The sequence below is a fragment of the Dermacentor andersoni genome, chromosome 3 (genome assembly GCF_023375885.2).
Source record: "Dermacentor andersoni chromosome 3, qqDerAnde1_hic_scaffold, whole genome shotgun sequence".
In the NCBI taxonomy this organism is placed as follows: Eukaryota; Metazoa; Arthropoda; class Arachnida; order Ixodida; family Ixodidae; genus Dermacentor; species Dermacentor andersoni.
In genome coordinates, this window is record NC_092816.1 from 223,842,247 (window position 1) to 223,867,890 (window position 25,644).

A 25,644-nucleotide genomic window follows, 5' to 3' on the forward strand; every position below is an offset into this window, starting at 1 on the left:
AGCATAACAGGGAATGAACATAGCAATTTATTTTTGATTATGATTGGTATGCAATAACATAGTCAATGCAATATGCACATTTCAGTGTTCTGCAGCTGTTGTTAGTAAACATCATCATCAGCCTGACTGTAACATCCGTTCAACATCCGAATCTGACGATGCGGAATTCATCTCTTCCTCGCATGAGACTGTCAGAGTCCAAATCCGAGTTTGGCTCGTATTCTGAATCGGAAGAGCCACCGCTCCAATGAGCAGACGAAGGTCCCGCGTGCTCAGCCATCCGAAAGTAACCGCGCGCAGGGAGGATGCGCTTTCACTCGCCCGCACAACAGAGAGAAATGGGACGTTGTGTGATCAAGAAGGCAGAGGGAGATGGAAAAAGGCTAAAACAAAGTTCGAAGGGCTTTACGTTTACTGCTGCAAGTCGGAAGCGAGGGTGCGGCGAGAGAGCGAAAGCAGCAATCGAGTCACTCTTTTTGGAGAGGCAACGGCGCTGTGTCCCCCTGAACTTGATGCGCCGTAGCAGACACACCAACAAAAGAAAAATAAAAACCTTCAAACCAGCCGAGATGGCAGAACAACTCTTGAACCTATAACCACATGCGCGCGACGCATGATCCAGCGACTGCGGAGCCACCACGCCACTCAGCAAAGAGAGACGGGGGAGTGGCAGTCGCACCGTACTCTTCAATACATGTGCTAACACAGATCGGGGCGAAAATACGAACTTGTAGCGTATGCCCGTGAAGTATGTGGCGAATTCCAAAGCGTGGATGACTCGGCCAATATTTTCTGCGTGGTTAAAAGAATTTAACTAGGACGTCAAGCGGCAAGGCCGTCAAGTTTGCCTACTGCTGGACAATTGCTCGGCGTGCCACGTTGAGGGCCTGCAGCTGTCGAACATCGAACTGCATTACTTTCCGGCCAACTGCACGTCCCTAATACAACCCCTGGACAAAGGGGTCATTAACAGTCCTAAATGCTGTTACCGGCACCGACTAATCCTGAAGATACTTCTTGACATCCGTCTGGAACGGGAGATGAAGATCGACATTTATCAAGCAGTCGAGATGCTTGCTGCCTCCTGGCAAGAGGTCAGGGCAGAAGTTATCGTGAATTACTTTTTAAAGGCTGGAATAGCCAAAAACGCACAGGCTGGTGCCGACGAGGAGGAGAAGGATGACCTTTCTATTCTGTCCGATGTGGCCGAAGCGTGGGACGAGCCTATGTACTAACGGTGGTGTACCCGACGACGTTGAACTGACTGACTTTTTGTTTGCCGACAACGCCGCCGTGGCTACAGAAGAAATGTCTGATGCAACAGTAGCTGAAACCATGCAAAATCTCGATGGCGGAGATGATGGTGCCTGTGAGGCAGATCCGTGTGACGTGCCTACTGCAAAGGAGGTGATGAACGCAATGGACGTTAGCGCAATGGACGGCTCGCTTGACGATGAAGGAGCTCTACACGATTTAGCTTCTTTGGAGCGGCATGTTGTGCCTTCACTCATGCCGAAAAAGCAAGCGGAAATTATGCAGTTTTTTGGTGTAAAATAAATGTTTGAAGGGTGAGTTCACCTGCACGGATATATTGAGCTATTTGGTTTCGTTTCTGCATCATTCGTACGAGCCTTCACGCGAAACCTGCATGGAATGAAAACCTGCATGTAACGAAAAATTGCGAGCTTTTGTCAGCTTCGTTATATCCAGGTTTAACTGTATTCCGTGGTGTACAAGTCTGGCCGCCTGCACCAAGACGCTGACTGCTTGTCGTGTTACCCTGTTAACGACTCTGACTCCTCCAATATTGCCAGTGCTTGCGTATTCTCTGTATCACAGCTGCTTCATTTCACCGACGAGCAACATTGTGACGCCTACATCAGAGCACTCATAGACCGTTTTGAACACACTCCGGCTGATGCTGCTCTACGCCTCTTCGTCCTCCTCGACGGTATCCTGTACCGTCGTAACCTTCATCCGGACGGCTCTGAGTTCCTACTTGTAATACCTAAACACCTCTGCTCCACCGTTCTAGAAGAGCTTCACTACGCACCAACGGCAGCTGACCTTGGCGCATCTCGAACTTATGACCGTGTACGTCACCGTTTTTTCTGGCCGGGCCTTGCCCGTTCCGTACGACGTTACGTTGCCACTTGTGAACTTTGCCAACGACGCAAGAAGCCTTCCCAGCTCCCCGCCGGTTACCTGCAGCTGCTCGACATCCCTGTCGAGCCCTTCCATCGTGTCGGCTTAGACCTTCTCGGCCCATTGCCGGAATCTACATCAGGAAACAAGTGGGTTGCAGGCGCGGCGGACTACGCGACCCGCTACGCCTTAACTCGCGCTCTTCCGACCAGTCGCGCAACTGATGTTGCGGACTTCTTCCTACATAATAAAATTTTGGTTCATGGTGCTCCACGTCAATTGCTAACAGAACGTGATGAGATTTTCGTGTCTCAGTTTTAATATTTTTTTATTGTCCGTACATTAAACAACCACTTCGAACCCATTTTGAACAGAAAGCTTTGATGTGCTGTATAATTGTTACTAATTGTTATACAAAAAAACTATTTCTACCATTGTGAAACTTATGGTTCCTAGTATCCAGCTATGTGCCTAAAGCAAGATTTTGTTGAGTTATTTTTGCTCCATTGTTCCCAGAAACAATGCTAGTTAATTTTAGTAAACTTCTGAACTAATTGGCATATTTGAAAAGCAATTGCATATTTGGAATCAGCATAAAAATCTGAACAAGACTGTGCAGTTTTATTAAATTTCGTAAAGGGGGTCTTGATGAAGAACAGAATACCCCCCACTTAAGGAGTTCATAGGAACGGTCGACGAGCAGGGAGTGTAGAACATCGCGAACAATCGCAGCAGTAGTAGGTGGAAGTGCTCCTGCGTCGTGAATGCAGCTTTTTGTACACGAGCGCAGTACTGTGCTCGTGTGTCCCGGCCCTCTTCTTCATTCTTGTCTTGTGTGCAAAAAGCAGCATTCATGTCCTACCAACATGCTCAATCACCAGACGCGACACCTTGTAGGATTTGGTTTCGGTGGGACTCATCATGCCAAGTGCTGAACGCACAAGCAAGCGCCAACCTATGTAGCGCAGTGAGGAAGTCCTGAAAGGACTCTCCTGGCTGCTGTCTTGAGTCATGGAAGATGATTCAATGTACCAGAGAGTTGGTGCTATCTCCGTAATGTTTGTTGAAAATGTGCAGGATCCTTTCATACGTTGCAGTAGCTGGGTCCACTTGCAATGTAAGGTCGTAATAAAAACGCTGCCCCTCGAAGCCCAAGTTGTTCAGTCGATCGGCTTTCTTCCTTTCGTCTGGTAGTGCTTCACCTCCGTTTGCCTGAAGAAACGTGTGAAAAGAGCATTTCCATGTTAGCCAAGGTGCAGTAGGAGTCCTGGGTGTAGCAAGGAATGGCAGTGTAGTAGGAGCGAACGCCATGCTGGGAACGCCGAGCAAGGGAAGTGAAGTTGCAGTCGGCGGAGCAGAAGTAGTTGAAGCAAGCAAAGTTTTCTCCATGCCGCAAGTAGAGGAGAAGTAGTAGCATTGGGGTTCTACCTCGTCGCCAGTTGTAGCACATCGATGGGGCAGCCGGGTGCGGAACATACAATGTGGGGCCTAACAGCCAGGGCTCAAAGCGCTGCTGAAAAGAGATGGGCGTTTTCGGTGGGGCCGAAATGTAGACTTAGTTTTATTTCCAGTAGAGGGGAAGGGAACACAGTGCAGCACACAATGTTAGGCGTGGCGTGGCGCTAGCGGTCAACTCGTTAGCAAGTTGTCAACAAGTAGCAGTCAACCATGCTGAGCAAAGTCAGGTATTGATTGTAATTTATTTTTTTAGTATACTGTGTGTCTTGACTAATAAAACAACTTTTGGTGTTTTTCACAAGATTTCAGTATTCCATGACTTTGGCAGTAGTATGTTTCACATTTTAAGGTTTGCCGGTCATCAAACGACCTGTGGGAAAGTTATCTTTGAGCATTATACCTTGTCTACGACAGTTATTTATAGTTTGTATCAGTAGTGCACAGGTGTGAGTCGGTGTTGTGTCCTTTTGTGCAGCCCCTTACATTGCTTGTGCAGGTACGTGTTCAAGCGTCTGCGCTTCCTGGGTAACAAGCAGCTGTCTCAGCTGAGCGCCCTGTTCTTCCTGGCGTTGTGGCATGGCCTGCACTCCGGCTACTACGTCTGCTTCTTTAACGAGTTCATTGTGATGAAGTTTGAGCGCGATGCCCTCGAGGTGATCGAGCGGCTGCCACGCCTCAAGCAGCTCATCTACCACCCATACCTGCGACTGCCTCGCTTCCTCCTCCTCAAGGTTTACGTGCTGGCCATGTTTGGATACTGCATCGTGCCCTTTGTGCTGCTCTCACACCAGCGCTACATTGAGGTACGTCACTTGGCTACACTCTAGATCCGACAAGCCACACCCGAGTGATACATTTTGCCAGAGTAATCCGAAGCGAGAAGCACTTGTTTCTGTTGTAAACAAACAAAGTAAGTCTGCTGCCAGAAGTGTGCTTGCACTTCCGGCAGCAGACTCTATACCAACAATGGAAGCTGCAGCAGCAGGGGCATGACCTCACTCCACCAGATTTCAGTCATGCTCCTTGGTCGAACGGGCCTTTGAGTGTTCTGAAAGAGCCAGGCAAGTGTGTTTCGAGCGATTGATTTCAATCCCTCAAATGTATGCCAGAGCACTCCTCTAGAGTGCTAATTTTGCTGCAAAGTTGCTCAAATTGTTGCTAAAGCCTTTGAGTAAATTGTAGGTAATGTAAGCATTTTAGAACACTGATATAAGCTAATGTGGCATAAATTGTTTACTGAAACGTCTCACATTTGTCTGTGATGTGTGCGGATGAGGAATCAACATTGTATTTTCCAGCAGTGTTAGTAGGCTAATGCTATACTTGAATGACAACTGTCTTATTTATTAATATATCTTAACCAACTTTACTCGGTGTCTGTATTTTCATGTGCTGATTTTTGTCCTAAAACAAACAGTTCCTGATACACCTTAGAAACTGTGTTTTTTGTTTGGAGAAAAATTGACATCTAGACAAAGAAACGGACCATTTGTCTAAAACACAGAAACAATCTACAGTCAAACCCGGCTATATCGAACTCGCAGAAAAACGCCTATCAGTTCGATATAGAGCATAATTCGATATAAGCCTGCTAAATAATTGGATGTCATAAAAGCACATACTATTTATAAAATCACTTTATTGGCGAAACTAGCTTAGTTTCGCATAAATTAGTCCTGCATTTTCTTCTGCTTGGCCAATTTCGCTGCCTGCGACGCACGCACTTCCCAACGTTGTCTAAGGAGTCCGAGCAGCTGAGGCCGCAACCTTCCGCATTCGCGCAGAAGCACCGGACTAATGCGAGTGCACCAATCACTTCGGGGGATGTGGGCAAAGGGCCACAGTTGCTACCCGCCGTGGTTGCTCAGTGGCTATGGTGTTAGGCTGCTGAGCACGAGGTCGCGGGATCGAATCCCGGCCACGGCGGCCGCATTTCGATGGGGGCGAAATGCGAAAACACCCGTGTACTTAGATTTAGGTGCACGTTAAAGAACCCCAGGTGGTCGAAATTTCCGGAGTCCCCCACTACGGCGTGCCTCATAATCAGAAAGTGGTTTTGGCACGTAAAACCCCATAATTTCTACCACAGTTGCTTTCCTCAACGTGCCTACTTTCATTTGTGCTCGGTACGATGTCGGCGATGTAGTCTTCGTTTCGGGATCTACCGTCGTTGCGACACCATCATCTGCACTCACAAACTCGTCCACCGTTGATTCGAATGTCCCTGAAATTTTGACAGCTTGCTCCAAACTTCGGCAACACCGGCAACGGCTTCGTCGCATTCATCAGAATTTACAGTTATCACTGAGCACGCGAAAACCGGCACGTATGAAGAACGCCTCGTACACGGCCGTGCGTACGCGTCGGGCGCCATGGGCACCAGGTTGCGAGTCCGGCCACTTTAGCCCTAATCGTGCCGAGAGTGCTCCTCGGAATCTTGCACGTTAAAAACCCGAGTGCGGAACAGTGGGAGAGTATGCTTTCCAGCGTAAGCTTGAAACGGCCAAAAGCGCCTAGTAGAGCGAGCTCGCGGGTTGGCCATACTCAGTGGAGCCTTGGACTAGGGCACCAACCCTGTGATTGCAGACAGAAGAATCCATCAGAAGATGGAAGAGGCCGTCTGAAGCCGCGAAGATCTCTTTTCTAGAGCCCAATAAATGTTTTCCGATCCGACGCTGTGGGGACATCGCGTTCGACGTGATTTATGATTTCGATCTTCACGACGAAAGGCGAATTCTGCCGCTTCATCACGGCAACACTGCGGGAGAAGGCCCACAAGGCGCAAACACGATAAACCAGAGAAGCAGCCACACAACTCGCACTTTCGCCATCTTACACGAAGAGCGCACAAGAGCCTCTGATTGGCTGTCTGAGCAAGCACTGTAGGCGGGCCAGGATCATTTTTTGCTGGGGAGTGTTGATAGATAGTGATCTAAAGAAAGGAAGGACGCTTGATTCTGCAACCCGTGAGGGAGCACGGCGAAGCGTCGTCAGGGGAGAGGGAGTGGGAAGTGAAAGATGATAGAGAAAGAGGGAGGATAATAGACTTCACTATGCGCGACAGGGGGAGTGACCGCGCCGAGGCAGCGCGGTCACGGTAGGGAGAGCGGTTGGATGGAGCCGCGCCGCCGAGTTTCCCCGCTACCGCGAGGGAAAGCCAACTTCTGGGGCACTTTTCCGCCGCTTGACGTTCGATATATCGGGAGTCACTGCAATATTTGTTCAATATAAGCGTAATTTTTGCTATATATACTCATTGTAACTATACCGTGACCAGAAATTGTTCGATATATAGAATAATTCGATGTAAACGGGTTCGATATAGTCGGGTTCGACTGTAGCGAAATCGTGTATTTTCTCTAATAAAGATAGTCGTTCATCTTTCTCTGCTTATTCTTGCCGAATCGCGCTGCTGAAAGCAAGTTCTGCAGGCTGTAGATGCAGCAGAACGCTTTTTCAGCGTTACCTTCAGCTGCAAAAAAGCGCTCCGCGAGAGCAAAGCCTGCAGCTGCATCGGCAGCCTTATGTTTCGGCTCGTCTTCAACGTCACCGTCGCTTTCCTGGGTCGCTTCCTGGGGCCGAATAATCTCCACAATCTCGTAATCCGTTATTGCACCTCGCGTTTCGACCGCCTTGTCTACGGCGACGTAATCTTCAAAATTTACATCTCCGAGAGCATCACCAAAATCAGTGCCGTCAAACTCGCTTGTAGGCGCTTCCTCCGATGAAATTGCAGAGGCATCCTCCGAAGAATCTGCCACAAAACCGCAAGCCCTGAAGCAGTTTGCGATTGTTTCTTGCTTCACATGATCCCATGCTTGCGCTAACATGTGAATGGCACTGAGCAGGCTCACCTCGTATTTTTCGGAGTTATCCATGCACAAAATCATGCGCTCGAGGAGGTGCCGCCTGTACAGGACCTTATCATTCTTGATGATGCCTTGGTCCATGGCTGCAAAACAGCTGTTGTGTTTGCAGGCAAAAATGCGAGGCATATTGCACTCAAGGCTGGCACATTCACGTGAGCACTGCAGTGATCCACAAGGAACAACACCTTGCGGTTCGGAGAAGCAAACTTGCGGTCCAATGTCGTTATCCAGCTCTTGAAGATTTCGGCCGTCGTCCACGCTTTCTCGTTCGACTCATAGTCGACAGGCAGCGTCATTACGCCTTTAAAACATCTCTGCTTGGCGGCTTTCCCGATCACAAGTAAGCAACATCGTTCTGTGCCAGTCATGTTTGCCGCGATCACCACCGACACCCTCTCCTTGCTGCGTTTGCCCCCAGCACAGTTGTTGTCCTTGAATGTCAGGGTCTTCTCTGGTAGAAGCCAATAGAAGAGTGCAGTCTCATCTGCATTGAAGATGTCTTCCAGTCTGTGTTCACCGAAATATTCATGCAGCTTTCCGTCCTTCCACATGGCGCATGTTTCCTGATTAACGGACGCTTTTTCACCACACACACTCTTAAAGACCAGGTCATGGCGATCTTTAAAGCGCGGCAACCATCCATCTGACGAAACGAAGTCGCCCATTCCCAACAATGCTGCAAGCGTTCGGGCTTTCATATGCTTTCATCGCAACGATGTCTCCATAGAATAAAGAAGCAACTTTAGAGAAGGGAAACTGTACCTTACACAGTGGTACGAAAATAAGCAGCGGCAGCGCAGGGAACTTAGCGGGGCGGACGCCAGATGGCATTGCTCAACCAGGAAGCGGAAGTGTTCTTTTTTTTAGAGCAAAATCCAATATGGCCGTTTTTCGTCGGTGGCATGCGCTGGTACGCGCCGTGCTCGCCCTGCGGCCTATGCGGCATGCCTCATTGCTTAGGCTGCCGCGTAGCTGGTGCGTTCTAATTGCCAGGAGACCAAAGAGCCTCTACTGACGCCCTGCTTAGGCTGCCGCGTAGCTGGTGTGTTCTAATTGCCAGGAGACCAAAGAGCCTCTACTGACGCCCATACAAACAACCCCCAAGTGAGTGAACAGAACGTGCAACTTTATTGGCAGAAGAAAAGCAGTGCACCTTCTTGTACAAGAGCAGAAATAAAATTTGCATATCGAGATGTGCTGACAAGCTCACTTATGTCGTCACACATGGCGGTCTGGTAATGCGCGACAATCAGCAGCGCAAGCAAATTGGACAGTGCCCCACCTGTTTGCATCGACAGTCGCCGTAACTTGCATTGCGAAGCAATCAGGTGACACAGGAATCTGCTGCCGCAGCCAACAGAGCGACATGGACTACCCGGTATATTAGCGTTACCTCCTTTCTGACCTGCACGTTTCTTTTTGTTCTTTCGTGTGCCGCTAATGTGTAACTCGCACTTAGTGCCTCACATTCTCAATATGGGCATGGTCGGTTTTGTGGGCATTACCGTTTTGCAGCCACTTTTTCAGAGGCCTTCCCACCCATGTGGCTATCAACTTCGTACACTTCGGGTCATGTGATCACGTATGCTGGTCTCCATTCACGGTACAGCACGTCTGATGAAGGCCCACAAGCATAATTTGCCCACTGCTGCAGCATGAAAGGTTGAATGGGGAGCACCAATTACAGTGTGTGTAAATTGGGAGTCATTGTCTCTCTGTGGACTGCAGGAGCAGATGGTTACCCCGTGAGACTATTGCCCAGTGCAGCTGACCAGGTCGCCACATCCAAGAAATATAACACGGCAACGATGATCAAATGAGACTCGGCATTCAATCACCGCATAAGGTTCAGACAATACACCGTACATTGGCTAAGATCCACATGACAACAGTGAGCATTCACGCACTATGGGTCGCTTACAGAACATTCAGCTATCCGACTTCAGGCACAGTGCTTGCCTTCGTCGCACATGGTGGTCGGGTAACAAGCAACGACCAGCAGTGCAAGCAGATTGAATAGTGTGTCCTACCTGTTTGCACTGACAGTCGCCACTGAAGATGAGCAACTTGCATTGCAATGCAATTGGGTGATGCAAGCATCTGCTGCCGCAGCCAACATAGCAACACGAAGTACCTGGCATTTCAGCGTTACCACCTTTCTAACCTGCACATTTCTTTTTGTTCTTTCGTGTGCCGCTAATGTGTAACTCACACTTGGTGCCCCACATTCTCTAAATATGGGCATGGTCGGTTTTGTGGGCATCCCCATTTTGCAGCCACTTTTGCAGGCCTTTCCACCCATGTGGATATCAACTTCATATACTTCGGACCACGTAATCACGTATGATAGTCTCCGTTGACGCCAAATCATGGCCGCAGAAGGCCACAAGCAAAATTTGCACATGGAAGCTGCAGGAAAGGACGGAATGGGGAGCACCAATTACGGTGTGTGTAAATTCGGAGTCTATGTTGCTGTGCGGACTGCAGTGGCAGGTGCTTGCCTCGAGAGACTGTTTCCCAATGCAACTGACCAGGCTCCCACATACGAGAAACGTAACACGGTGACGAGTACCAAGTCGGACAGCAGCGAAACAAGATTCCGCAATAGATCCCTTCAATGTAGCTTGCGCAAAAACACAGGCTGTCGAGCAAGAATAGCAATTCTGAACGAGACTAGGAATATGGGAATGAGAAAGCTTGCATTCAAGAAAGAAGCCACTGCAAGCACTGAAAGCCAAACACATTAAGAAAAGTTTAATGCTACATAGCACACAGTGCAAATATTAATGCAAGACACACGCCAATGCCGCATCAGCTATTTCAGGAGAGGAATTGCACATGGCAACGTACACTAGAAAATACTGCTACACATATGTTATGCTACTAGACAGTGACTAGTATTAAGTATGAGCAAAGAATTGGTTGACCTTTAATGTTTGGACGACGAAAAGGAGTGATATTTAACAAGAATGTGGAATGAAAAAGCTTGCCTTCATTGAAAAAGAAATTATACTTGGCATAAATGGTATTTGACAAGGCCAGGAAGGTCATTAAGGAAGGGCAAGCTGACGGAATCCTTTTGGCCAGCGTCGTCTGTGCTTGTTCAGAGGTTGCAGGTACATCTGAGGACACAGAATTTTTGTTGTTGAGGTACCTGGATGACTCGACCAATATCCATGCTGGTGGAATGATGGTAGAGGCTCTTTTCACTCTTGACACAGTCGTCTGTAGACTTGATATCTCATCCACATACTTCTGGAACGACTTCTTTGTTCGTGGTGTAAAGCGTTGCAAATTCGGCTTCAGCCCCTTCCTGTTGGTGTAAATGGGGGCTCCCGTGATGACCGAGATGTGCTTGGTACAGACTGTTGGGGCAGAAGAGTGACACATGAGATACAGCAGAGATTATCCAAAGTCATGCAGTGTTTTCTCTTATGTTCGAACCAATTATGCTGAACTGTAAATACAAACGTTCATATCATCTGCTACAAAAAAATTACACGTGTCTCAAGACTAGCAAGGCAATACAGCATATATCAAGCATATTTATTTCTGAACCAGGTATTTACCTTGTAGTAGCAGCCAAAGTCCACACAATGACCTTGTTGTAGCAGACAGCAACTTCTCTTTAGTGTGTGGAGTTTGTTGCTTTATACTGGTGCCGTCCTCGTGACTGCATGTCTGGAACAAAAATTTTGGCTGCATCAGAAATTGAATAAGCACAATTTTGCAATATGAAATGTGAAAAGGTGTGACATACATTGTAATGGTTTGTGACTACAGAACACATGCAAATGTACACTGTTTGTTCTAGGGTGCTTAGCAGCATGGTAAATAAATATTGCTACTTTCCATAAAATTGATGTCTGCCTAACTACAATGCATGTCAACAGCTTAAGTATTATTAAGATCACAAATGAGAACATTTGTGTGCTCATTTATGCACTAGAAGAGACCACACTGCTGGTTTCACAAGCAAATGCATGAAAGACATGAAGCTATTAGAAATGATGCATTCTTTTTCTGCATGAACGTGATGCACCGCTTCACTACTACAAAAATAAATGTCCTCAGGTAAACTAAGCTGCACACCAAGAACATTTGGAACCAACAGGTATGAAATATAGGTGAATTACCATGCGTGAAACTGTTCGATAAATTAAATTCAGTACTTTAGCTTCAGTTTATCAAAGAGTTATTCCGTTCTGTGGACGAAAGAACTTGCAGGTGGACTCTAAAAAAATACATTGATAAGGCTACTCTGCCACCCATGGCTACGGCTACAACGAGATAAAAATGTGACGCGAGTTCCGATATCGCCTTCTCCTTCGTGAATTTGCAACTAAAAGTTTGTTCCGGAAACAGCAACGGAGGGTCCTGACTGCCCCATATGTAATGCAGCATTCGGTTCGTTAACTTGTCTCCGCCTGTAAGTTAACGAGACCAATATTACATAAGGATTCAGGCAGCGATATTAAACGACTTACCGGTACTGCTGTCCTCAGTCGCAGAATATGGTTCCCATTTCGATGCAGATGCATGGCTCACGACCGAAACGTAGCTTTCAGGCTTACATGTCTGCTTGCAAACACGTCACTTCACCACAAGTTAAATTACGGGAGACATCGAAGCGCAGTAAACTAGTTTTAGCAACAAAGAAGCAACCAGACTAAGTGCACGAACCATGGTACGAACGAATGAATCCATGCCGCCATGCACTTGAAAATATCAGTAAAAATTTTCAATCCAGGCCAGAGGTCACGTGGAAGATCGATGATGGTGAACGCTATTTGCGTTTATAATGACAAAAAACAGTAAACTTACTAATGAAAAGTACAGTATGTAATTAGCAATGATAATTCTATGGCCTATTTTATGTAATAAACATGCTTCGGTAATTGTAGGAGAAAGCTTGTAAAAAAAATTGCGCTTATTACGGTGCCCCTAGCGGGAGACATGGAAACTTACTCGGGTATCCCTTGAGTGCTTCTACTATGCTTGTTTCATTAGCAGCGGCGCGCGTTTGATTTTTTCGCCCTCTGTGGCCATTTATTGAACTTGTGCGTGTGCGGGGCCTGGTGTCTCACGAGCACATCATAAATGGATTTCTCCGCTCTTTCTGCGCAAGCGCGAGGAGCAGTGGTCGCGAGAGAGAAATGTGGGGACTTTCGGTCCTTGAGATTTCTCTTCGCCTAGGTACCACGGAGAAGAAAGTTGTTAGCTTCGTTCGTCCCTAGCCGACCTGGCAACACAATCGACAGAATGCGTGGCCGGCAAGGCGAAGAAGCTGTGTTCAAGGTGAGTTTGTTGCTATTTTGTTGCGACGGTAGCATATTAAATTTTTATAGTCGCAGGGGGATACGTTTGGAAGTGAGGTGTCTTCTCGGATGACTTTTGTGCAAAGCATTATGTCGTACCGATGCATTGTTCATTAGTGTCGTTGAGCAAGGTCAGCATACCGCACACTTCAGGAGATTCGCGGGAACAGAAACAGTTTATGAATTCAACTGCCGTGCCGATGCGAGTTTGTTGCGTTTTTGTTTTCTTGCGGCGGTTTCATATTAAATTCTGATAGTCGCAGGGCGATACGTTTGGACGTGAGGCGCTTTCTTGGATGACTTTAATGGCAAAGCATTACGTCGCGCCGATACATTGTTCATTAGTGTCGTTGAGCATACCACACACTTCAGGGAAATCGCGTGAACAGAAACAGTTTATGAATTCAACTGCCGTGTCGATGCATTAGTTCTTAATGTAACTGAGCAAACAACACACTTGGAGATTCGTGGGAATGGAACATCTTGTACTCTGTATGTGAAAGTACTAAAACTTGCGTCGCCATGCAATCTGAGCCGTATATCGTTGTGAGAGCTGTACAGCCACACTGGCAAAGCACTACGCCCTGCGGATGAATACGGAACAAATGTATGCTAAAGAAAAATGGTCGTCATGCAATTTCATAGCAGTAGACCCTTGTGAAAGCTGTACAGTAACACTGATATTGGCTACGTGGTTTGTTCAATCAGCCAGCTCTTCCAGATTCAGAAAAGACTTAAGACCAGAGCAAGATTTATTTCTCAAACTACAAGATGGCATTCTGATTTGATAAATCATAGTTTGGATGTTTCCAATAGAAGCACCTGCACCAATGGAAACGAAGTTGCAGTAAATGTTGGACTTCAGAAAGTAAATGCGTCATTACACTCACAATAAACGCAATTCCACTACATGGATGACTTGCCTTGAATGAAAACATTGTTTTCACCTTTTGCTCTCCTGTTTGCCACATAAGTATTGCGGATTAAGGCAAAGTCTCACTGTTTAGTGCAATGCGTTTGTCACTGGCTGACGGCAAATGAATCGCTATCAATGCCGTATGATAAGCATTCAAAAGTTATCTTCCGCTCCTACTTTTCGACTGATGAGCCGGCTGTGCTTACATAGGTGCGGATCCACCTCCAGAGGGTCATCACTGAATTGCATTTTCTTTTTTTTCTTTTTTGTTTTTACAGGAGCGTGGACACGTACTGCATAAATAGTGTTTTTGACTGACTGCACATAAGTTACCAGGCTTTCTACCAATCTTTTAAATCACCCTCACAGGCGTACGTTATCCTCTTCATTTAGTAAAGAGGGATAAACATCGACAAAATGATGCAGCTCAAATAGACCTTTTCATCGGGCAAGAAGGATAGGGCGCGCGGAGAGCCTTTCCTCCTCTCTGGCTTGGGCGATCCGGCGCAGTGCTGCTTCAAAGTATACTGCTGTCGCATGCTGCAGAACGATTTCGAGATGTTTTTGATGGTACTTGGGGAAATTTATGCCATGTCGGTTCATATAAGGTCGTCAGGGAAGCCTTTTGCTGCATCGGTTACTACAGTAGGCGTAGATATCTCTTGGGGGCGAAAAATGTGACGCGCTTTATCAGCCGCTGCGTACGCACATTTATCAGTCGCGGTGTGTGTATGTGTTGTGAACTATTTTGCTTATATCGGTTTTAATTTAACAAAGAAAACCGGTGTCTCTGTATTAGCAGCATGAAATGGTAAATCTGCTCACTATCTGATCATTTGGCGTAGAGAGTAAAACAAAGCATAAGAGCGCATGCTTATGCACGGCCAACCTAAGGCAACCACGAAACACCTAAAAGGCAGGCGCTATCAAATATTTGTGATGCACGGGCATCGTTCTCGCGCATCTCAAGTCTAGTAGGCTTCAAATTACCATATGTCTACGCTAGCCTTCCTGCATGAGGCCGATGACGTTGCTCAACACAGCGATCACTGCGGTTGGTGAACCAACATGCACAATACATACGTAAGCTGTGCGCTTAGGCATTGCCTTCTTGGCTTGCATACAGCCATAATATAAGAGTGTTGGCATAAAAAGAATGCGATGCCTATTTTTGAGGAGAAAATTTCCGTAATACGTGTAAGTGCGTCGCAGAGAACGAAACGAACACAACCGGAAAAAAAAATTCGGTTATCATCCTCTTTCTCGAAAAAGCAAGAGAAAACGGGCTAACGCCGCAATACGACCTCGCATAGTCACGCCGCAGAACGTTTACGAATATATAACCGCTGATGCCGTATGCTTGGACCATGCGTTATATAGAACGAAGATATCTGTAATCCAGCACCTACCACTGCTTAGGACGCTCGTGCAGTTCGTAAACAGTCCCTTTGCTGGACAAGCTTAATTCAGACTGTAAGGTATGCTGCTATTACTTGCCAAAACTATTTTATTCAGGGGCGGAAACCTCATTCATCGAACCAAGTATAGTCACACAATGTAACCTGCAGCGAACAGTTTGAACGCTTGTCAAAGTATAACATCACAGCTTCTATCGTAGCAGAACGGTACCCACGCTGTTATGATCGTCGCGTATGTTTCATGGCTCCTAAACCGCAGCTTAGAAATAGAGGATAATACTGTAATAAGGTCACATTTAGTGATTGGAAAATTCAGAAATACACAATTGATCTCCGAGGCTGATTGTAGGCGCAATTATGCGCGCACACATCGCGCTGCGTGTTCCGTCCACCTCAACGCCAGCAGAAATTCCGGCCATGACAACTTAAACCACTTCAGCACGTCCCACAGAACTGTTTACCACGTAGAAGACGCACGTCATACTAAACAGACCGCACGACCGCAAAAACAAACGCCAGAACCTACCGCCAAGCGTATACCTGCCATGCAAGAGACCGCTTTCAACCAAGCCAGTATGGCACTGCTCATAGGCGGTGCCACTGCGTTCACAATATGGCGGCGCCTACGAAAAAACGGTCTATAGCTTGAACGTGTATGCGTTTTCTATCCCCAGTGACGGACAAGATGGCTTGAGCGTTGCACAATGCCGTTTGCCTAAAGTCAGCTTTGCCGTAAGGCACCAGTGTCGTGCAATCAAGCATTAGCAGTGTATTGCGGCAAAGTATACAAAGAGTGGAAAGCGGCCACTGTCAGAGGATATAGTGTGATATACGTGCGCACCTGCCGTCACATCTCCTGTCGCACTACAAGCACGGAGAAGCCGAACAAGTGTACTGGCAAGCCTTCAGAGCTATTTCCCACGCGGTTGTAGCGATCTGAGCCCTTGTTTCGCCCACATAGAGCTCCCCGTATATGAGCTAGACATCGTAACAGCAGGGATTAGTAATACGTGCTCCTTCACTAATTACCCTTGCACACAAGCACCTCAGAATCGCTACGAATCTGCACCACGTAGCCAATATCAGTGTTACTGTACAGCTTTCCAAGGGTCTACTGCTATGAAATTGCATGACGACCATTTTTCTTTAGCCTACATTTGTTCCGTATTCATCTGCAGAGCGTAGTGTTTTGCCAGTGTGGCTGTACAGCTTTCACGATTTACGGCTCAGATTGCATGGCGGCGCAAGTTTTAGTACTTTCACATACAGAGTACAAAATGTTCCATTCCCACGAATCTCCAGGTGTGTTGTATGTTCAGCTACTTAAGAACTAATTCATCCGCACGGCAGTTAAATTCACAAGCTGTTTCCGTTCCCGTGATTTCCCTGAAGTGTGTGGTATGCTCAACGACACTAATGAACAATGCATCGGCACGATGTAATGCTTTGCCACTAAAGTAACCCGAGAAGACACCTCACTTCCAAACGTATCCCCCTGCGACTACAAAAATTTGATATGCTACCGTGGTAACAAAATAGCAACCAACTCACCTTGGACACGGCTTCTTCGCCTTGCCGGCCACGCATTCTGTCGATTGTGTTGCAGCTCGGCTAGGGACGAATGGAGCTAACAACTTTCTTCTCCCTAGTATCTAGGCGAAGAGAAATCTCGAGGACCGGAAGTCCCCACATTTCTCTCTTGCGACCACTGCTCCTCGCGCATGAGCAGAAAGAGCGGAGAAATCCATTTATGATCACTACGCACGCTGCAAGCCTAATCTCGCACAATCTCGCCACTGCCAGTATGCAGCGCTGCGTGCACCTATGGCACCCGCGCGGCCTTCGCGATCAGCTCCGGCCACGCGCGGAAGCCGCTTCGCCTCCCGCCGGAGCTGATCGCAGAAGCTACGGCAGCCATAGCAATGAATAATCGCGCCGCTCCAAGAAGGGCGGCGTTGCGGACGGCTGCGGTGGCGATGACACCAACGCAGAGCACAGAGCTGTTGCAGCACTTGAAAAATTGCACATTCTTCCAAAGAATGACGGCCACCTCGAGGATCCCAGCTGAAAATTAACTTCCAATTAAACAATATTACTGGATGAGGACTTCAAATTATCGAGCGATTTCTTCCATAGGATTGTATTCAAAACTGGCGGGACCAGCACTTCACTTCTAATTAAGCGGCTTCGATTTATCGGGAGTCGACTGTAGTTACTATAGTGTGCTCTACTATTGAACCTTTTTTTCACCACTTCTATTTTTGTGTGTTTGAATTTAGTTGTTAGTTTTTTTTTTGTATTATGCCACCCCTGCTTGATCTCTGGACTGCAGTATGTTCTAAATAAATAAAAATAAATATGCGGACTAGCTAAACATGATTTGAACTAGCACTCATTTCATGGGGCAGCTGGGAATGAAAGCCACGCTGAATGAATGAGGTTGTTCGATTTGCTCAGCATGTAGCTCATCAGTTTTGTGACACATTTTAGCACCCATGTTTGCCCTTTATTGGTTCATCGGCATCAATTAAATGCCGTGCATGTGACGCCCTAAATCTATTTCGAACGTGCATCATGGCTGGTTACTGCCATGGTAGTGCAGTATACCAACAAACGACCTGCTTGCTTTATGTAACTTCTTGGTCGCAAATATCCAGTGGCAACTGCAATTGTCACTCAAATTTGCACCCAGGCTACACTATTTTCTGCACAGCCACACCACACAAGATCAGGCTTTTGCTGCCACAGAATGTAAGCTAAGGGTTGAACATCAAGTTTTGTATTTAGTGAGCCAGGGGCGAAATGGTGGTTGTACATGAAAGTTCAGTGAAAATGGGAACCTCCAAAATCGCATTCACGGCAACAATATTCACAGCACAACTTGTGCAGATCAAGTCCAAAAATTCTAATATACCATTGTTCGGAACTGAAAATATTGCTTGTCGTTTTACATTGACTTTATGGCGCCTGTGGCGGAACCACGAATAAGCCATTATAATCGAACCAATTCAAAATATTGGTTGATGAAGCAGATTGGAAAGCCAGTCAACATTTTTATCCCTTCATTGTTTTTAAATATACCTTAGTTTCTTGCTCGGCAAGCGATGTGAAATACTCGCCAGCATGAAATGACCAGTATGTCACTTCACCTTTATTCTGCGGTATTCTGCTATCTTAACTGATGGTAACCAAGAATTAAACATTACCAAAGGACACCATGCGAACAGCGTCCACTGTAGTTGATAGGTGTTGTTTGACCACTGTAAATATTTCTCGTTCATTGTGCAAGAATACATTTAATTAGCTAAATTTATAAATTTGCCTAATCAATGAGATGCCAATGAAAAAGTTGTGGATGACGTTGAGAAATGACCGATAACAATATTTAAAGCAAGCTAGGATTTGTGAAGACCTATATTTTAATGAAAAAGGAAGCCTGTGGAATAAACAATAAAAAAATATGTAAAAACACGCTATGACCGTGACAATGCTTCTGCGCACTAAAGATTGCGTCAATCTTTGCCCAAAGCCCGTCAAATAGGGGCACTGCGAATGATCGTCTGAGCTTTTCGCTTGACCCGTCAGCATTTATTGGCACGTATGTTTGATCCTTATCAAATGTGAGCTAGTGTGATCTTTAACTGTTCGCTTTCGGAATCGTTGCTAGACCGTGACCCAGGTTTGCACATTCGTAATACAGTCGAACCTCGTTAATTCAAACACGCTTAATTTGAACTTCTGGTTTATTCTAACCAACGCAGTGGTCCCGTCAAAGTTATGTGTATTCCAATGGGCGAACATGCCCAGTAATTCGAACGCGCAAGCATTTGCAACAGTTAATTCAAACGTACTGTGCTCTGACAGTGCTCTCAGCAGCATGCCAAATCATGCGGCATCGCATCCGACCAACATTGATATGACCCCTCCATAGAGGAAAGGCTCAGGAAAAACCCCTCAACACTGCGCGCAAGAAAAAAAAAACCTAACAAAAAAATCCTGTGGCGGAAATTTAACCCTCTCTGAAATGGCAAGGTCGCTGCTATTGCGTCGCGCCGTAATGCCCCAGCCACTTTAGCTGCAAAACGTGTTCCACGGGAGGGATCAGCCTTGGACCAATTTTTCGTGGCTTGCCACTGCGGCAAGCGAGCCGCCAGCAAAGGAGGCCAATAAGAGTGGCCGCTACAGTGACAGCTCTCGCTCGCGCTTGTCTTGGTTGGCTTGGCTAGTCTTTTTCATGCTTGTTTTTTTACAATGACGTGTCTGAACCGAAATGTCTTGACAGAAAGGTTGTTCGAAATAGTGCTTCATATCCAATTCTGACAAGACAGACCCTAAATACAAGGACGCGAAGGCGACACCCAGTACCTCATTCTCCTTGTCTTTTGAACATGGTTATGCCTTAACAGAAGGGAGCACACCAACACGATTATGATCAGTGGCAATGACTTCATCATCTTGATAAGACATGACTCGGATGAAGAAGGTAAACACAGCGCCGATCTGTAGGATCGGCACTGTGGATCGATCTGTAGGATGAAGGAAAAAACATGCGAGCATGCAGAGGGAAACAGCGGCGGAGGCCCAGTTCTGGCCTCGGCAACTCCACTGCTTCCGTGGCAGTAGGTGGCAGAGGTAATTAGAGCCATCCAGCAAGCTGGTGAGAAAGCCAATCCGCTTCCCTCCCATCCTTCCTTGCAATTACGCTCCCCTCGCCCTCCCTCTGAACATCTCCCTTGTCTTCGACGGTCTCCACATGCGCCCGCCTCTGTGCCGACGCCGCTGGCCCCGCCAGCCCGGTGCCAGCTTACCCCGCTCCTTGAAGTTTCACTTTCTGCCATTATCAGGAAGCGAGCGTAGGCCGGCGTGGGCAGTTTCGTGGTCCTCGCTTGCTGTGTGCTTGCGCACCACGATACTTCACGGCTCGCACCTTTTGTGCATCATGCTATGCTGCATGAATACTTCAAAAACAAATCCTTCTTTTAATTCGAACAAATTTTCGGGCCCCTTCGAGTTCGGATTATTGAGATTTGATTGTATACACAATGTAATAGATGATGACGTTTCTGTCCGAGATTTCCTTTATTACTGGCATGGGGACTTGTCACATGATTTTTTAAAATAATTTCGTTGGCTTCATTCTTTGCTTTTTGTTTTTGTTCGAAAAAAGGACCACACAAGACCTAGGTTGCTATATATATGCTGTTATCAGCCATTTTTCCACATATTCCGGAACCTTTGCATTGTGATCATATTGAATAAGTATGGCAATAAATATTTAGCACGTTAAGCCTAAATGTTAGTTGGTTGCTCACAATGAAGAAAAAGAGAAAAACTAAACTAGCATCAACAAAAGCCCATCAACATAGAGTGGGTGCTGTTTGCTGAAAGCCCTCGGTAATTTTTTTTCTTGGACACATTTAGTTGGCACATCCAGTATTTAACTTAATGGAGGTTTCTGAGAAAGCCGTATGGTTTTCTTTTGTAGCTTCGTGCTACAGTCAGGTGGATGAAAATTTTTCCCTGTCATCAATTTTTCTCGCCTTAAAACAACTTAAAAGAACAGCAGTCGGTAACCAAGGCACACGGACAGCGCAGTCTTGTGTTACTCCACCAGCCGATAACAGACGCAAACTAAATCGTTGTCATGCGGCCATTTCAAAACGGTGTCGTACCTGATACTCCGGAGCGTCTGCTGTTCTTGAAGAGTCTTTTCATTGGCAGAAGCTAGGAGGTGGGCAGCAGACGTGGACAAAATGTATGGAGTCTGAGCATTTCACTCTTCAAAAGTCGGCGGTACAGTTCATTTCACTCCTGACCCCATTTTACTCATGAAACTTCACTGCCAACTGAAGTGAAACTTGGCAACAAATAGTTGCAGCGAAGCAAGCGTTTTATTTCACTTCAATAAAGAATTAGGCTTTCACCATTCCGCTATGATAGATGAGTGAAAATGTGCAAGATTATGCACTTATAATTATATTTTTGTGGTTACTGCTTTATTTAGGTAACAAGGAAAGTTGAAGTACGAACTATTTGCAGCCTCGCGGAGGAACAGTGGTTGGCGGTTATGAGAGCGTGGACGGGTCTTCACTGCAGGCTTCAGTTGTATCTGACTATAGTGGGCTTCCGCAGAATCGTTTTGCCGTGGCCTAATAGTGTTCTGCAATGTCAAGTAGAGAACACCTTTTCCTAATCTGCCTGTATTTCACTCATATTCACCTTTACCAAGCTGCTCCAAAACGGTCAATTCGTGCTCCAAACTTGCTCCAAAGTGCCAAATTTGCTCCTTCCAGAGCTGCTGCAAAACTTCTTTGGCTACTTCCATTCCTGTAAGGTGCATTCAGACGCGTATGATAGAGTCTAGCTGCACTAATATCTACCCCTTTCAACAGTTAGATTGTCTTATTATTCACTCGCTGACTTCTAACTCTCACCATAATATGGATCGCAATAGGCTTTGGTAAGTTTATTTGCATCTACTCTTGAAAATATCAGCCAATCGAACATATCTAGGGAAAATACTAAACACGGAGTGTTTACACCTATTCAAATCGTTTCATAAAAAAAATTTTAATAAGTCATTTTGTTAGCGCACTGGCGAATATTGTGAAGGCCACCACCATGCTGTGAAGCAAGGTGTGAAGACAATTGTTGCTTCATCATAGTCACAGAGCCCACGCGTTGTAGAGCCAATTTCGGCCACTCACATATGGCTTTTGAATAATAAAGTGCATTTTAGAAGTCCAGGGTGCCTACCAACTGGAAGAACTGGGAATTCCCAGGGAATTTGTGCTTCTATCAGGGAAAGGTAGCTGTAATTATATTGAAATGGAATGAAAGTCGCACTAATGCTGACTCGAGTAACAGAGAGGAATCGTAATAAATCATCTTTGACACTGTATCGTTGGCTGGAGGAGTTGCCAGTGTACAGCCAATGTTTGATTTTCCGGACGGCTGATTTTTAGGACATGTCCGATAATTCAAACCGCTTTACAGCACAACCACGTACCCCATAGAGTCAACGTATAAGGAGGTCTGATATTCACCGTCTGATTTTCTGGACTTTTTGCCATGACTGCACGTCAGAAGCGGGATTAGAGTGCTTTAGTTTGGCGTTTGTGCACTCCACTTGGCAGCTGAGGAGAAAAATGCGGCCTCCGCTTAGCCACAAGAGGGCTAGCAGAGTGACAAACATGGTCTGCTTACAAGCTGCCTGAGCGGAGCGAGCTGTACAGCGCTTTAGCTAGCGTTGGCGTCAGAAAGGATTGCATTGGATGCAGAAAGCATATGCATGTATACCGTGCGCATGCATCTTTGTGGCTGTTTGTGGAACCATAGCCTGTGCGCCCATCATACTCCTCAGTTGCAATCTCCCGCTCCTACGGGCAACCGATTCTGCCCGGGGCATGTAAAGTGCGAGCAACGCATTGCATACGTATGCGCATACACCATGCACACGCATCTCCGTGGCTGCCGTGGAGCCACAGCACGTGTGCCCATCATACTCCTCAGTTGCAGTCTCACGCTACGGCGACAGCTATTAATCTAGCCTGTATGTTGGGTATTTATGTTCACTATATCTAGCCTTGGGAGTGTCAGCCAGTGCCACTCGGTTCCATGCTAGGCAAGCATGGAACATCCATTTTTGTCCAGTGGTGTGACATAACACATGCATTTGGGAAAGCAGGCATGTGGGTAATAAACCCTTGTATGCTACTTAATGGCATCAAGGTAGCTAGGTTCGGGACCCTTGCTATGAATGAATGAGAGGAAGGGAAATAGCAGGGCTCGATTTTCGTTAATCGTGACAATACAAAGCCAACTGGCAATTAAGCCAAGCCAAGCATACTGGTAATTAGCTGTCGTTGTCTTTGACATGTAGAAAATAATGAGGAAAAGTGAAAATTGGAGAAGTGGTGGGTGCTGAACCCAGATCCTTCATATCATACATGCGTTGCACTGCAAATTGTGCTACAGTGATGGCTATTGATCCAGCCACTGCCTTGGGTATTTACAATTATTATATCTAACCCTGGGAGTGTTAGCCAATGACACTCAGCTCTGAGCTAGGCAGGTGTGAAACGTCGCTTGCCCAATGGCATCAGATAAAACATGAACGTGGGAAAGCGGGCACATGGCTAATAAACCCTCGTATGCTACCTAATGGCATCAAGGCTGTCAAGTACGTTATTTATTTAAGGAAATCCTCGGTGCATGCACACACAGTCTGTGTTCAGTTCAGCCGCACCGGACGTGGCTTGCTCTGCCAAACAGCTTCACTTATTCTGTTTTTTGTCGCGGACTCCTGCCATGCCGACCATGCATGCCACCATTTACTCTTTTCGTCCGCCACACACGGTTGCCTACCGTCTCGTTCCTGCGACTCTACGCTGCCTGGTGTCAACCCGGTACCCCCACAGATCCCCCCTTTTAGCCTGTGAAGAGGGCTTCCAAGGCACATGATAAACGCTCACTTGTTCTGCATTAGCGAGGCCTTTCTGTTGCCTGGGTCTTTAAGTCTGTGGGTATTGCATCCAATGTGCGCAGCCACTCTAAATGGCCCTCTGCCTTGAGGGGTAAACTTGGCTGTGAATCCCATGGCCGCCTTACTCAGCCAGTGCATATTCCGGAGCACCAAGTTGCCAGCCTGGAAGGTAGCTTGTGTGCGCTTTTTGTTGTAGTGCTTTGCCTGGTTGACTCTTGCCAAAGTTTGGTAGTCCTGTGCAAAAACCAGGCATCGCGAAGGTGCATGAGGCGCAGAAGGGGGCACCTCATCGGTGCCAGCTGCCTGATTACGATGGCTCCACGGGTTATGTAGTTCCTGTCTGTAGCACAAGAAGGCAGGTGTAAATCAAAGTTTATTTGTCAGTACAGCATATACATACATAAATTCTGACGCACCTAAGCATGTTCTGCTTGTTCACTGGTCAGGCAGCGGGTGAGGAAGCTTTTCAAAAAAATAACTTCATATACGTGCCCTTTTTGTCTAAATTTACACGACATCGTCAATAAAACTGGCAACACAAAGTAACCCATACAAAACAAGTCAAGCCATAGACAAGGCATTAAATTTACGCACCAATCTCTTATATCAGTCATGGTCTTTTTATTGCTAGTTGCAAGAGATAAATCACTAGGTATTTCATTAAATATAGCTGGTACATCGTAATTGCCCAACTTTTTACCATAAATAGTATAGACCCATGGTTTAATAATACCGCATCAACACAACAAAATAAAACAGTTGATGAATCTGAAGGATGCTTAACTCCTCACATTTCTCTTTCATGTCAACCGAGTGTAGTTTGCTGCCATAAGATATAGTGTTCACTAGCGGTAAGCACTGCTTCAAGGAAGACAACGACGAGTTTAGTTCAAGCCGTGTGCCCGGATCGCCTGAGCTGTGTGGCCTCTCGCTGTGAGCTGTGTGGCTCTCTGACAGCCTCATTAACCCTTTGAGGGTCGAATTATTTTGGAAAAAACTTTCCCAGGTGGTCAAATTACTTTATTGCGGATCTTGAATTTACAAAATGTATAAAGTCAGGAATAAATAGTAAAAAAAAAATTAGGAACAGTATTTTGGTGTCGGCATCACTCAGAACTGCAAAATGTTCAATAGTATTTCAGAGCGTAGTACTCCTGGAAACACGGTTCTACGCACAGCGCCTTATCGCACTCTGCACACCTAAAATGCCTGTCTGTTCTCCTCTTGAGACAAGTTGTGTTGCCGCACACGACATCTTCTCTGCGTGCGGCTGCCTTGGGCAGAGGTCTGAGGTACCCTATCATGTAAGCGCGTTGCCGCAGAGAGCGAGAATACCTTGCGAGCGATGGTGATAAGCTAAGAGCAGCACCAATCAAGATAGATATCAGCTTCCGCCACCCCTAAGAGAGCGTGCCGACAAAGTGAAAAATCACGTTTTGCGCGCCTCTGTTGCGATCACGCGGCGGAACCAAAACCGCAAAAGCGCATTGCCGCAGAGAGCGAGAATACGTCGTGAGCATGGTGATAAGCTAAGAGCACCGCCAATCAAGATAGAAATCAACTTCCACCGTGCCTGCAAGAGAGTGTCGACAAAGAGAAAAATGACGTTTGGCGCGCCTCCATTGCGATCACGCGGCGAAACCGAAACCGCAAAAGGGGCGTTGCCGCAGTCTGCGCGACGCGCTGAAGCTAGAAATCAGTTCCGTTTATCTCTCCAAGAAGGTACCACAAATTTCAAACGCTTCTTGTAAGTCCTAAGAGGTGGCAGCACCTCCCACTGAACACGCATCGTCATTATGGCGCGAAATTTCAAATGGAGGGTCGAAACCGTACCCGTACGGCGAAGACCTTGCGGGACAGAAAACCGCTACCGTACATGTACGGCAAAAACCTTCAAAGGGTTAATTACCTCAGAAAACCTATCGAAAATTTGGGGGAGGTGTTGGGCCCTTTACCGACCTGGAACTCCGCAGCCAGACGCTCCCTCTTGTCTCTGCCATGCTTGAGGGCGCCGCGCAGCCCACTCCTGTCTAGG

The 25,644-nt window shown here is 46.6% G+C and overlaps 1 protein-coding gene across 1 annotated transcript in view; it reads left to right on the forward strand.

Moving 5' to 3' along the window:
• Positions 1-25,644, forward strand: part of nes (lysophosphatidylcholine acyltransferase 3 protein nessy) — a 230,219-nt gene that overhangs the window by 198,705 nt on the left and 5,870 nt on the right. Inside the window, exon 11 of the mRNA XM_050183807.3 lies at positions 4,100-4,406. Coding sequence (XP_050039764.2) covers positions 4,100-4,406 — 307 coding nt within the window. The remainder of the gene's footprint in view (positions 1-4,099; positions 4,407-25,644) is intronic.